Raw genomic sequence first — 15487 nt, forward strand, 5'->3', positions numbered from 1 at the left:
AGAAGGTGATTGGCTGCCAGTGATTCCTTTGAGAACAGCCAATCACAGTCTACAGTCATGTTGGGACTGAGGCATCATTGACACATCTGCAGACCCTCGCCTTGACATGACTATGGAAACCATTCATTGAGTTTCACTCAAGTCTTCCCAAAAAGAATGCAACGTCCCCAAAACCAGGCCTGAATTTATGGAAAGAGCACCATGCCTAGGAGTTGCAGCTCTGTTTATTCAGACTTCAGGATTCCTTTCATTATATAAAATTCCTGTCTAACTAATTGGCCTGGCGAGGCACTAAATGTTCCCTCCACGTTCTGTTTCATGTTTAAAATCTTCCCCTTTTGCAGTGAAACATTGGTGGCTAAGTGCATTTCTTTCATGGCTTTGTCCTTGTCTCTAGGCACTGGATGGCAACGTATACGATCACCTGAAGGACTATCTGACGGCTCTCAGCAGGACGGAGCTAGAGAAGTGTCAGGCTGTGCAGAATACATTCCAGTATTTATTAGAAACCTCCAGTCGGGTAAGGATGACACATATCTGCTTATGTTCATACATGTCTGGGATCCTCTCTCTGCCACATATTATTTTTCTGTCCGTTGTATAACTTAAGTGAGTAATACTGTGTGTATATATATATATATATATATATATATATATATATATATATATATTCTGGGAAGGCGCTTTATTCAAACACCGAAATATTCTTTTGATAGATTTGCCACTTGCAGTACCAATCCTCACCACAACATTGAGGAGATGTGCTACAGACAAAACAAGTGCCGTTTAAAGTGTGTACCTTGCAATATAGCATCTCCCGAGCATGGCAGTGCCATTGTTGTATTAACAGGGTGCAGCGGGCAATTTTTAGCGGTCCAACTGCTAAAAATTGCCCGCTGCACCCTGTTTTAGTAGCTATTTAAACAAATGTTTATATTTTAATATTTAATTAAATATTCTGTTTTAATGGTCCTTTAAACATCTGCAGAAGCATACGACTACAGAATGCTGAATTCATATGATTATTGGCCTTTTAAACATATTGCTCCTTAAAGGAAAGGCTAAAACTAAGTAAGCCTTATCAAAAAGGTCTATATAAATATACGAGTAAACCCTCAAAGTAATGCTGCTCTGAGTCCTCTGTCAAAAGAAACAGCACATTTCTTTCCTTCTATTGTGTACTCATGGGCTTCTGTATCAGACTTCCTGTTTTCAGCTTAAACCTCCAGGGCTAGGGCTTGAGCATGCTCAGTTTGCACTCTAGCTTGCACCATTGCAGCTAATCTATTGGCAATAAAATGCAGCCATAGCTTTCCTTCTCCTTTAAAGCTAGTATCACGGATTGCTCAGAACCTGCTGGATTTTAGAGGCACATTTATCAAAGCTCGAATTTCGAATTCATGCGAGTTTTTAAAAACTCCCCTTAACCCACATAAATTCAAAATTCGAACAATCAAAATGTATTTATAAAATTGCAATTTTTAAACTAGGATGAATTAAATTGACCCAAAAACTCGATTTAAGGTTTTTTTCCGAAAAAACTTGAATGTCAGGAAGGCTGCAAACAACCCCAAATTGATCCCTGGACCTATCCCATTGACTTAAACAGAAATTCAGCAGGTTTTAGGTGGCGAATAGTCAAATTTGAGTTCTTAAAGCGCCAGAGAATGATAACTCGAAAATCAAATTGAAATTTTCTAAAACACTAGAATAAAAATTGAATAACTCCCTAGTCTAATTTTGACCATAAAACAATTGATAAATCTGCCCCTTAGTGTCATTTGCCTTTCATCTGCCTGGTTTAGACCCCCTTTTATAGAAAGCAGTGCAGAATGAACATAATGAGCCGGCCAGGGGCGTTACTACAGAGGAAGTAGACTATGTGGCTGCACGGAGGCCCATGAGGCCCTAATTAATGAGCAATTTCAGTATATGTTTGTAAACAGGACAACCTCTGGATATTTTGGGGGCCCTAAAATTAATTTGCTGCGGTGCCCAATAACATCTATTTACACCAGTGGGCGGACACAGGGCAGGGAGTGGGCGGTTGGGGATTGCAGTGCGTCAGGCCCTTCCAGCGATATTTTGCAGGTCCAGCTAACTCTAGTCTAGCCAGTGAAGCCGGCAGCCACTTTATCCAGATCTTGGTTAGAGAAATAGAAAATAAGTCTGTTCCCCAAATAGGCAGCAGGAGAAGTTGTTGAGGTTTTAGTCCCATCAGCCCCCTCCTTGTCCACAAATGTATGTTTAGACAGGAAAAGGCAGATTTCAGCTTGTCACACTTTCAATTATTCTCAGGGCAGAGAAAAAACTGGCAGAATAGTAGCCCTACGACAAATCTCCTATTCTTCAGGGCGACTAATCTCCCCGATCTGCCTTCCCGCCGGCTAGAATAAAAATCAAAGGCGGAAAGGTACTCGGAGCGCTTCGTTTTCCTGGCTAAACCCCTTGCTAGTTCTTTCCATAGCTGAAAGTGCCCAGTTACTGGATAATAAAGTCATGGGAAGAACCAATCAGGGGTCCTTGCCTATTGGTGAGTGGTATGCAGAACCCAGGCCAAAACCCAGTTTGTATATTTGCCAAAACCCATATATTGTATATTTGCTGTTTCAGGCTTTCATGCAACTGAAATTTCCTTCCTCGGTAAGTTATTGATCATTCCCAGGTGTTGCCTCCGCCTTTTTTATTTGGCTTTTGGTGATTATTTTTATTTCTTCCTTCGCTGTGGTTCCATCCCATTGTTCGTACGCACACTGAAACTAGTGCATGCACCATTACTTTTATGGGCACGTTGGTGTTGCACTGGTGTCAACGTTTATTATTTAAAGCTGGAGATGCACTGCTTCTTTATACCAGGCTTGTGTTCCATATTTATATACCTTTTCTTTTTAAAGGGATCCTGTCATCAGAAAACATTTACAAAACACATCAGTTAATAGTGCTACTCCAGCAGAATTCTGCCCTGAAATCCATTTCTCAAAAGAGCAAACAGATTTATTTATATTCAATTTTGAAATCTGACATGGGGCTAGACATTTTGTCAATTTCCCAGCTGCCCCTGGTCATGTGACTTGTGCCTGCACTTTAGGAGAGAAATGCTTTCTGGCAGGCTGCTGTTTTTCCTTCTCAATGTAACTGAATGTGTCTCAGTGGGACCTGGATTTTACTATTGAGTGTTGTTCTTAGATCTACCAGGCAGCTGTTATCTTGTGTTAGGGAGCTGCTATCTGGTTACCTTCCCATTGTTCTTTTGTTTGGCTGATGGGGGGGGAGAGGGAGGGGGTAATATTACTCCAACTTGCAGTACAGCAGTAAAGAGTGATTGAAGGTTATTAGAGCACAAGTCACATGACTTGGGGCAGCTGGGAAGTTGATAATATGTCTAGCCCCATGTCAGATTTCAAAATTGAATATAAAAAAATCTGATTGCTCTTTTGAGAAATGGATTTCAGTGCAGAATTCTGCTGGAGCAGCACTATTAACTGATTCATTTTGCAAAAAAAAATTTTTTCCCATGCCAGTATCCCTTTAATGTTCTTTTAATTAGTAAACAGCCGGGGTATCCCCAGATCTGGACATATCCCAGTAGACATGGTTGTTTGGGCAGTGGTTGCTTTTTGTGGCACCTTTTTTACCTAAGGAAAGAGTCTTCCCATATGTTCTGAGAATTTAGTCAAATGTGCCTTAAGCCAAGCTGTTCCCTTAAGGACAGAGACACGCTCAGATTCGGGGGAAATTTAGTTGCCCAGCAATAAATCTCCTCTTCTTCGTGCCGACTAATCTCCCCGAAACTGTCTCCCGTCGGCTAGAATGTAAATCGCCAGCGGAATGGCAATAGGCAAGCTTCATTTTGCAAAGTTGCCTCACGAGGAAACTTCGGGCAACTTCAGAAAACGAATTGAACGAGTGTCATCCCGCCGACAATTTACATTCTTGCCAGCGGGTTGACACTCCGAGCAATTTGTTTTCCAAAGTTTCCACGTGAGGCAACTTTGGGCGGCTTGGAAAAACTAAGTGCACCGAATGTAAATTGCCGGTGGGAGGCATTTCAGGGAGAAGAAGAAGAAATTTGTCGCTGGGTGACTAAATCTCCCCAAATCTGAGCGTATATCTCTGCCCTAAATGTCATGGGGTTTAGACAATTGAGACATTTCCTGGGATTTTGGGTTTGTTTCCTGAATGGGAAAAATTGCTGCAAAAGGCTTGACATTCCGCTGCCCTAAGCTCTATGGCACATGAGGTGTTCTTGTCTCTGCCATCTATTGTTGGCACTGAAATTCTTAAAAGATTGTCACAAATTGCTTATCCAAGACTGAATCTGAAATCCAGCCCAGAAGTATTTCCCAAAAACACCATGGTTTTGTTTTGGGGTAACCGTAAGCCACGGGCAGATTTTCTTTAAGGAGGTCCTTTACGTTTAAATCAACTTGTAGTGTGATGTAGAGAGGGATATTCAGAGACAATTTGCAATTGGTTTTCATTTTTATTGTAGTTTTTGAGTTATTTCAGCAGCAGTTTGCAAATTTAGCCATCCGGTTGCTAGGGTCCAAATTCCCCTAGCAACCATGCACTGATTTTAATAAGAGACTGGAATATGAATAGGAGAGGCCTGAATAGAAAGATGAGTAGCAATAATTATACATTTGTAACCTTACAGAGCATTTGTTTTTTAGATGGGGTCAGTGACCCCAATTTGGCAAATTATTCAAAAATTATTAAAAACGAAAGCCAGTTAAAAAATTGCTTAAAATTCGCCATTCTAAAACATGCTAAAAAAACGTAAAAGTTAACAAAAAGGTTGTTTCTTTTTGTTAGAAACAAAAAAAAACCTTGTGTGCCATAGCGCTTCTTCTGTAGGTTTTTGGGGGGGGGGTTGTTTTATTATTAAACTTATTTTTTTTTTTTTTGTAATGCTTACTGTTAGATGGTTCTGGAAGGCGGGTTAAGTAAATACTGGCCTACAAGTTGCTTTATATAATGGTCTGAAACATTCACAAGTGTATATGCAGAGCTTTCAAGGGGTCACATCAAAATAAGTATAAGTATAAAATAAGTACAAATAATCCCTTGTGTGAGTGACCAGAACCCACCTGTGTTTCCTATACCCCCCACCAGTACCTGAGCCCTAGAAACACCATTTTCTTTTGCGTCCAGGTAATGGTGGGGTGAGAGGGACGAAAGGGATTTGGGATGTCAATTTCTTAAAGGGATACTGTCATGGGGGAAAAATTTTGAAAATGAATCAGTTAATAGTGCTGCTCCAGCAGAATTCTGCACTGAAATCCATTTTTCAAAAGAGCAAACAGATTTTTTTATATTCAATTTTGAAATCTGACATGGGGCTAGACATATTGTCAATTTCCCAGCTGCCCCAAGTCATGTGACTTGTGCTCTGATAAACTTCAATCACTCTTTACTGCTGTACTGCAAGTTGGAGTGATATCACCCCCTCCCTTTCCCCCCAGCAGCCAAACAAAAGAACAATGGGAAGGTAACCAGATAGCAGCTCCCTAACACAAGATAACAGCTGCCTGTTAGATCTAAGAACAACACTCAATAGTAAAAACCCATGTCTCACTGAGACACATTCAGTTACATTAAGGCTAAGGCCACACTAGGCGATAGCGCCGCGATTTGACTCGCGGCGACTTTTCGCCGCGACTTTTAAGCCGCAATCGCTGGGGAAACTTTTGCGCTGGTGTCTATGGGGAATCGCGAAAAATCGCCAGCATAAAAACACACGCGGCGATCTTTTCTCTACTGTCGCTCGAAATTGCCTCGCTAGGCGATTTCGAGCGACAATAGAAAAAAGATCGCCGCGTGTGTTTTTACAAATCGCGGCGCTATCGCCTAGTGTGGCCTTAGCCTAAGAAGGAAAAACAGCAGCCTGTCAGAAAGCATTTCTCTCTTAAAGTGCAGGCACAAGTCACATGACTGGGGGAAGCTGGGAAATTGACAATATGTCTAGCCCCATGTCAGATTTCAAAATTGAATATAAAAAAATCTGTTTGCTCTTTTTAGAAATGGATTTCAGTGCAGAATTCTGCTGGAGTAGAACTATTAACTGATGTGTTTTGAAAAAGACGTGTTTTCCGATGACAGGATCCCTTTAAGCATCCTGATTGGTCAAGATACAAGATATTCACTATTTTCAATGACCGATCATGTTGCTTACAGGTCTGAACCTGAAGTGTTTCTTCCTTTCCAAACAGAAGATCTCTGGGACAGCCTATGTTCTACGGGGGCAGACATTTTTATTTTGGCACCAACCGAAGGCAAAAGTGCACAAGGCAGAAAGCTTTTCATAGCTGATAATACACATGTGAATGTTACAACAGACACATAAGGACGAAACTTGTGCTGTGCAATGGGGCAGATCCAGATTTAGGAGAATACTGTACAATACCCTGCATAGTTAGTCTGTGTTTTGTGTGTGTAATATGTTTGTTCTTGCATTTATAGGTGATGCGGGATTACAATCTCCAGCTCTTTATACAGGAGAATTTAGTGTTCCACAAAGCACAGCCTTTCCAGTTCCAGCCTTGTGACAGCGACACAGTAAGGAGCATTTTACCCACTTTTATATTATTTGTGTATGAAGTACAATTTGCCCTGTAAAAACATGTGGAGGCTAAACAGTCTCTACATACCCTGACATGTGCCTATAGTGGGAATTGGTTGCCCAGTCAGCCAGTTTGGCTACAGATATAAAGCACTTCATTTAAGGGCGGCACTCGTGTTAATAGTTACACTGCCTTGCAAAAGTATTCACCCCCCCCCCCTTGGCTTTTTACCTATTTTGTTAAATTCCAACCTGTAATTTAAATGTTTCATAATCTTATTTTATGTGATGGATCTGCACAAAATAGTCTGAGTTGGTGAAGTGAAATGAGAAAAATGTATATAAAAAATAATTAATAAACTGAAAATTGGCATGTGTATATTTATTCTCCCTCTTTGCCATGAAGCCCCTAAAAAATCCTGCTGCAACCAATTAGGGTAGAACTACATGAGCGATTTAGGTCCGATCCGACGGCACGCAACGAAGCGCTGGCGTCAAGTCAGTTGCCCAGGAAATAAGGTAAGAAATAGAAATGTCGGATGAAGTTGCAGCTAGAGTCTTGCGCTGGTTCAATTTTTGGAACCCGTACACGCAACACACATTCTTACCTTATCTGCAACCAGCTGACCATCAAGAATCAGGAAGTGCTGTCATTGTAAACCGGAAGTGACATCATCGGACGTAGCCGTGATCAGAAAAAAAGGATTAAAACAGGAAGTGCTGTCATTGTAACCCGGAAGTTATGTCATTGGAAGTAGACATGACCAGAAAAAAGAAGTAAATATCGCTATTGAGAAGACCCGCGGCCCGACCTGCAAACTTGCAGAACCGCTGACCCGTGTCTACCCGCACCTGGAACTTCTATCCGCAACCCGCAGGGTACCACAGGTTTTTGCTGGTACCCAACCCGCTGCAGGACTCTAGTTACAGCGTGAATCCGACACTGTGGCGCTGCATGCAGTGTCTGCATCTGACAGTCATGTTGTGTCCAATGCATGTTGCGACTACATCCGACTTTCCTACAACTAAAATTATCGTCGCCGCATCCGAAACAATGTTTCGTCGCATGGCGTTGGATTGGACCTGAATCTTGCAGCTGTAATTGCCACAAAAGGTGGCTCTACAAAGTATTGACTTTAGTGAACAGTTATGCACGCTGAAGATTTCTGTTATTTTGTCCTATTTGTTGTTTGCTTCCCAATAATAATGAAAAAAAAAACATCTTCAAAGTTGTAGGCATGTTCTCTAAATGAAATGGTGCAAACTCTATCCATTTAAATTTCAGGTTGTGAGGCAACAAAACATGAAAAATACCCAGGGGGGGGGGGTGAAGACATTTGCAAGTACAGCTTTCCAGTATGTGGGTCTGGGACTTTCTAGCTCACAGCTTCCTACAGTATTCTTGGGCTGTTATTGGGGTCTGATTGTGCACCCATTGCCCACTAATTGAGGAGGAGTAGGGGCAGTGCATTTTTCTTGCTTATCAATGACCCGTCACCCTCTCAGTAATCTACTGTAGTAAATTCTGACTGTAGGACTAATTTATGAAACAAGTGCAAGATGCAAAACTTTGCTTTCAGCAGTCACATTGTTGCAGTGTAATTGGCAGCAACTGCAAAGTAACACAGCAGCACAGTTTAGCAATACAGATGCTACTTTCTGTCTGCACTTGTAAGTTGGGAGCAGGTTGTCTCCGTGTTCTGCTTGCAACCGAAAGAACTAATTTAACATATTAAAGTGGACCTGTCACCCAGACACACAAATCTGTATAAGAAAAGTCCTTTTCAAATTAAACATGAAATCCATTTTCTATTATTTATTAAAGCATTCATAGCTGCTGTAAGCTCATTTAAAAATCTCAGCTGTCAATCAAATATTGTCTGCCCCTCCTCTATGTCATGGGCATAGAGGCGGGGCAGACAATTACTTTCACTTTCCATTCAGCACTTCCTACATGTCACTGCTCTCCCCAGATCCCCCCATTCTCTTTACCATTTAATTGTGTAGCCAGGACATGGGGATGGACATCAGGTCCCCCATTCTGGTGCACAAACAAGATTCTGAGATGATACAAGGCTTGCCTTAATAACAGTGTCCACAAAATGGCTGCTGCCTTCTAGTTATAATTTTGAAATTCCAAACTGAAGAAAGCAAGATTAAAAAAAATTATATAGTGTAATTAAAGTTAATTTTGCTTGACTAATGTAATAAAATAGGATTTTGAATCATTTTTTTGGGTGACGGGTCCCCTTTAAGTGCAACAAACTGATCCTTAAACGTTAACCCCTCCTCAAATCCTCACTTTATACAATTTAGTGCAAGGAGCAAGTATCGAGGGGCGTGATGCATGTGTGCAATTGTTTATTGGCCTTCCCAGCAGCCTCTCTGACTCACATCTTGCAAGAAATTGGGCAGATATCTTTCAGGCAGAGTGACAGCTATGGGAGCTGCTTGGGTGCCAGCAAAGATTAGCCAAACAACACAGGTGTAGCGGGGATCTCCCCTGCACGTTTATTTCGTCAAGTGATGTAACGTTTCGGGGGCGTGCCCCTTCATCAGACATGCAGATTCACTTTCAAACAGTGTTTAAAAACCCTTGGTGATTTGCATAATTAACACAATGATTCAAAATATGAGTGAATAAGTTAAGCAAAATGCATTGTGAACAGTACGTACTAAGTGGACATTTTTATCAAAAAACTTTAGAGACATTATAAGCACTTAAAAAAGCTTTTTAAGAAGTTTTAAAAGACATTAAAACTTTTTTTGAAAAAATGATTTATGTGAAAAAATAATAATTAGTCCCAATTTTCAAGTGATAAAAAATCCTCTTCTATACAGGACGATCCTTGCTGCAAAAATTCAACAGTTGTGCAAAAATTGTGCAAAAAAAGCTTTTTTATATAATAATCAATAAATATAAAGAAGAAGGTCCAAAAACCTAATGAATAGGGAAAAACATAAATACAATTGTGTGTGTTGCACAAAAACATTATTACAATATAAATGAGTCCAATGTATAAGACTATCTTACCCTATCCATAAGCTGTCCCTGGATAGTAGGTTGTTCAGTGCAATTATCTATAAAAAGTCAGAAGTTAGTGCTTCAAACTGGAAACATTTTATGTAAAAAATACAAAGAAACAATTTCTAAAAGCGTTAAAAATTGGATACATTCCAAAAGCACTTATAAATTGGATACATTTTAAGCTACAGATAGCAGTTCATATTATACTCCTCATTTAACCCACGTGGATATTTAGTTTGCAATTGCCAAATCCAAAAGCATTCCTTTTGTAATAATTTTCTCTCATTTTTTCCATATATTTTATCCAAAATTTGCCATCTTCCTGTATAGAAGAGGATTTTTTATCACTTGAAAATTGGGACTAATTATTATTTTTTCACATAAATCATTTTTTCAAAAAAAGTTTTAATGTCTTTTAAAACTTCTTAAAAAGCTTTTTTAAGTGCTTATAATGTCTCTAAAGTTTTTTGATAAAAATGTCCACTTAGTACGTACTGTTCACAATGCATTTTGCTTAACTTATTCACTCATATTTTGAATCATTGTGTTAATTATGCAAATCACCAAGGGTTTTTAAACACTGTTTGAAAGTGAATCTGCATGTCTGATGAAGGGGCACGCCCCCGAAACATTACATCACTTGACGAAATAAACGTGCAGGGGAGATCCCCGCTACACCAGCCTGTGTTGTTTGGCTAATCTTCTTTGCTGATATTTCTGGGAGAGGCGCCGACCCCTCCAGCCAGCACCAAGAACTATCACCAGGAGAGACCTAGGGGAAATTAGGTAAATTGTTTTGCTAGCTGCTTGGGTGCCGTCATTTGCTGTTCTCTTTGTTTTTAACCCCGTGTTACCTGTTTCTATTCTTGCACAAACGTCTCAGAGTTTTAGTGCTGTTCCACTGGTGGACATTGAGCCGTCTCCTGTCAGTACAATGAGAATGATTTTAGCAAAGGTATAAACGCAAGATCTAGCTCTTCTCCATACTGCCCCTGTTGTATGCCTCATGTACCCGCCGCATGTACGTTGCCTTTTATTTTATCTTTATGTCATTTGGATTGAAAGTCTTTCATTTGCTTGGTTTTCATCACGTCAAGTATCTCATTGCTGGCAGCTTTTTATTTAAAATAATCTGTAAATTGGTCAACATTGACAGCCTGATGCCTATGTTATCAGTTCCTTCCTGATCAATTTTTGCGTTAGAGATTCTAGGCTTTCAGTGTTTAATTAGTGACCAAAAGACATATTATTTGGGGTACCCACCAAATCATAGCCAGCCTGTGGCAAAACAGCAGATCTTCACTTCCCATCTTGTAAACAGGGTTATTTTCCCTTTAAAATCAAGCATATATATATAAATGTTGTCGCACAGTAACATTCTAATTAGCACTGAGCTGAATTACATTTAGCAGATTCGCCATCAAGTCTTTCAACCCGTTTTACACAGATTTTCTCACATTTTGCAGTCAATTAACATTTTCTCTCCTCCGTAGAATAAATGTCTTGGCGACGTCTCGGATGTAATTGCACTTCTGAGATTCCCTTTGCACCCGGTCTCCAGCATGTCGTTTTAATAGGTTATCTCAAGTATTTTCAGACTAATGAAACTGTGCGGGAGTCTCAGCAGAAGTGATTTAGAGAGTGTTTTGGAGAGTGTAGAACTGATTCCAGTGTTGAGGAGGGTGTCAACCTCTGAACCTTTCTGCTGTTGCAGACTACAGCCTCTAACGTTCACAGTCAGATTTAAAGGAAAAGTAAAGCCTAAAAACATATAAATATATAAAGTTCAATTTTAGGTATTGAACTTACTGTGCCAGCCCAGAGGGTTAACAGCTCTATCATATTCAGCTCTATCAATTAAATTAATTACTGTCATGGGAAAGAATTTTTTTTTCAAAATGAATCAGTTAATAGTGCTGCTCCAGCAGAATTCTGCACTGAAATCCATTTCTCAAAAGAGCAAACAGATTTTTTTATATTCAGTTTTGAAATCTGACATGGGGCTAGACATATTGTCAATTTCCCAGCTGCCCCAAGTCATGTGACTTGTGCTCTGATAAACTTCAATCACTCTTTACTGCTGTACTGCAAGTTGGAGTGATATCACCCCCCTCCCTTTTTCTCCCCAGCAGCCAAACAAAAGAACAATGGGAACCCCTTTCACACAAGTTATTTTCCCCCCATAAACCGGTGGCCAGCTTTAGCCTCAACACGGAGTTCTTACCGGGGGCTGGGAAGGGGTCTTTTCAGTGGTGGAAACTGAACAACCTCCTCAGCATACATGCTTTGACCAAAACCGGCCAACTACTGTCATGGCAACAGTTGCAGGACTCTTACCAAGCCCCTCAGTCTGAATATTTCCGATACCTACAAATCAGAAGTTATATACTTTCCCTCTGGCCTGACAAAAAATTTCCTACTCCCACCTTGTTTGAGAAAATGTGTTTACAAATACTCCCACGGGAGAAGGCTCTTTCTGCGCTCTATGACCACTTGGTTCATCTGGTTCCTCTTAAGGACCTCCGTTTTATTCAACTGTGGGAAAAGGATTTGCGTATCTGCATGGAGACTGATCAATGGCTTGATATCATTAACGACAACATACATTGTTCCGTGAACATTTCCATTCAGGAAACCTCCCTAAAGGTTCTTCACCAATGGTATTTGGTCCCCTCTACATTGGCCAGGTGGTACCCTGCTTGCTCCCCCCTGTGCTTTCGGAACTGTGGCCGCCATGGTTCGTTTCTCCATGTGTGGTGGGAATGCCCTAAGGCGGTCCGATTCTGGATTCGAATATACACGATGATTACAAATGTGACAGGACTTTCGCTTAAAAAAGACCCGGGGGAAGCATTGATCAATAAGAGAATCCCAAGGACTAACAAGTTCACCAGGAAATTATTAACACATATTTTCTCTGCCTCCAAGCAGGTCATTGCTGCAGCTTGGAAGTCTCCTATCCTGGACTTTCCTGAGGTTAAAAGGAGGCTGGACAACGTCCTAATCCTTGAGAAATTGACTAGCTACACGAACGGTTCGCAGAAGTCTTTTCACAAAATTTGGTCCCCCTGGTTATCTTACCGAAATATTTCCTCAACCTAATTGCTTTTGCATGTCCTCCCACTCTGACTCCGGGGAATCCCTAAATTTTCTTGTCCTATGCTGTCCCAGTTAGTGCAGAGATATTGACAGTACTCACAAGTGTTATAGGCAACTGTTTATTCAGTTCTTGGTTTATTTTTGCTTATTTCCTTTCTTTTCCTCCTTTTTCTGTTTCTTTTCCTTTTCTTTTTGTTTAATTTTCTTGTCAGCTACTTGGGCTACTTTGCTATACTACTCAGGAATAACGGTTTTGTGCTTATGTGTCGTGATATTACTGCAGCCTGGGGATTGTCCAGTACCTGCAGTTTCTGAGTTTGACTATGTGCCATTTATTGCTACCTGCTGATATTTGAAAATAAAAATTTTAAATACAAAAAAAAAAAAAGAACAATGGGAAGGTAACCAGATAGCAGCTCCCTAACACAAGATAACAGCTGCCTGGTAGATCTGAGAACAACACTCAATAGTAAAAAGCCATGTCCCACTGAGACACATTCAGTTACATTGAGAAGGAAAAACAGCAGCCTGCCAGAAAGCATTTCTCTCCTAAAGTGCAGACACAAGTCACATGACTGGGGGCAGCTGGGAAATTGACAATATGTCTAGCCCCATGTCAGATTTCAAAATTGAATATAAAAAAATCTGTTTGCTCTTTTGAGAAATGGATTTCAGTGCAGAATTCTGCTGGAGTTGCACTATTAACTGATGTGTTTTGAAAAAAACATGTTTTCCGATGACAGTATCCCTTTAATCATATTAATCATTTTGGATTGTGTTAGGTCATCTCTTGAGTGTCAGTGACACTGCACATGCTCAGTGGGTTCTTGGCTTCTGAGAAGCTAAGGAGATGGGAGAAGATTTACAGATGATTAGATCTTCTTTGCTAAACTGCTGCAGTAATAATGTTCTGGTACAGTTGCCCGAAACATTTTTTGCCTAATACTTTCTTAAACTAGTAGTAGTTAACTTTTAGTTGACTGCTGGTGCTGCAATAAGCCCATGCGCTTTTCACAATCATATTTGTCCCTTTTTGTTTATACAGTGGACACACCACCCTTTAAAATATTTTCATGGCAATACGACTATTCAAGTGCTGCATAGGCTTCATCGTAGGACACATGCATCTAATTCAAGGAATCTTAACTTAATCTGCCGTTTAGGTTGCTTCTCCCTTTTATTACTATGACATTTCTTAACCAATTGTTAATGTGCCAATTTGATTTTCAGGCTGGTTGTAGGGGCCATGACAAAAAAGAAGAATTAGGAAAAATTCACTTCCTGGGGACGCTTTGCGCATGGCCCTTCTCTACCAATTTTACTTTTCTCACACCGTTCACCTATTGCCACAAATGCACTTTGCTATCCATATAGGTACATAATAAGTTCAGACATACACTAGCCCAGTGATCCCCAACCAGTAGCTCGTGAGCAACATGTTGCTCTCCAACCCTTTGGATGTTGCTCTCAGTGGCCTCAAAGTAGGCCATTATTTTTGAATTTCGGGCTTGGAAGCGAGTTTTAATTGCATAAAAACTAAGTATAGTGCCAAGTAGAGCCTCCTGTAGGCTGCCAGTCCACATAGGGTATAATAAATAGCCAATCACAGTCCTTATTTGGCACCCAAGGGACTTTATCATGCTTGTGTTGCTCCCCAACTCTTTTTACATTTGAATGTGGCTCGCGGGTAAAAAAAGGTTGGGGACCCCTGTGACTAGCCCCTTGGCTGAAGAAGCAAGAAAATGACATCAAAACGAGATAAGGAAACCATAAATAGAGATTAGGACAGTGGGCAGTGAAGGCAAAAGAGATAAATGCATCTGATAATTCAGATTCAGGATGGTAAGGGTCACACAGGCAGATTCGCTGAGATTAGTCGCCTTGTGACAATTCTCATTGGGGCGACTAATCTCCCCCGAACTGCCTTCCCGCCGGCTAAAATGTAAATCACCGGCAGGATGGAACTCGGAGCACTGCCGGCAATTTACATTTTAGCCGGCGGGAAGGCAGTTCGGGGAGATTAGTCCCCCCGAAGAAGAGGAGATTTCTCGCCGGGCAACCAATCTCCCCGAATGTGCCTGTGTGCCCTGACCCTAAAGGGTGAGCACAAAAGAGAAGGCAATTCTTTCACATTGGTCACCGTCCTGGTGCATCTCATAGTCAGGGTCCTTGTCCAATTTATACAACGCGTTTGTTTCATCAGGAGTCTGATTAACCTGCCTGTATATTTTTGGTGTGGGAGGAAACCAGAGGACATGGGCAGAGCACACAAATTCCTTGAAGATAGATCCCTGGCTGGAATAGAATTTAAGTAATCCCAGGAACCTAGTAGCCTTGTAATCCAGGGCTAAACAATAAGATGCCATGCTCAGGGAAAGGTTCTGCAAAAATAAAAAGGGAGAACAGGACGAATAGTAAAGCAAAATATGCTGAACCAAAGAGAGAGGGAGTGAAAGAGAGAACATGAGCGATAAAAGAATGTGAGAACATGTAGAGAGGGAGGAGTAGAGAAAATAGTCACAGAAAAAATGAAAGAGTAGAATTGACATGAAATGGGCGGCTTGCATATTAGCACACTAGTGAATGCGCCTTGTGTTTGTTTACTGCAAAGAAGGAAGGCAGAGCTCATTCCAAATGTTATTCCTTCTGGCCAGGTATCCCCTCTCTGCTGACATTATGTTCCTGGTGGGACATCGATAGGATTTCCAGCCTGTCACAGGTCAACCATGTCTTATCCTGTCCCACAAGACCCCAGTGCACCCTCTGTTCCGCCCTGGGAAGATTACTGAACATCAAAT

The 15487-nt window shown here is 40.8% G+C and overlaps 1 protein-coding gene across 4 annotated transcripts in view; it reads left to right on the forward strand.

The window, feature by feature from the left end:
• Positions 1–15487, forward strand: part of LOC108709037 (F-BAR and double SH3 domains protein 2) — a 115364-nt gene that overhangs the window by 79735 nt on the left and 20142 nt on the right. The window contains exons 9-12 of one of the 4 annotated variants that reach the window (XM_041584619.1): positions 398–520; positions 2614–2643; positions 6463–6558; positions 10474–10545. In XM_041584619.1, coding sequence (XP_041440553.1) covers positions 398–520; positions 2614–2643; positions 6463–6558; positions 10474–10545 — 321 coding nt within the window. The remainder of the gene's footprint in view (positions 1–397; positions 521–2613; positions 2644–6462; positions 6559–10473; positions 10546–15487) is intronic. The other 3 variants (XM_041584620.1, XM_041584621.1, XM_041584622.1) reach the window with 3 other exon arrangements.

Source organism: Xenopus laevis, chromosome 2S (assembly GCF_017654675.1).
Source record: "Xenopus laevis strain J_2021 chromosome 2S, Xenopus_laevis_v10.1, whole genome shotgun sequence".
NCBI classification, from domain to species: domain Eukaryota; kingdom Metazoa; phylum Chordata; class Amphibia; order Anura; family Pipidae; genus Xenopus; species Xenopus laevis.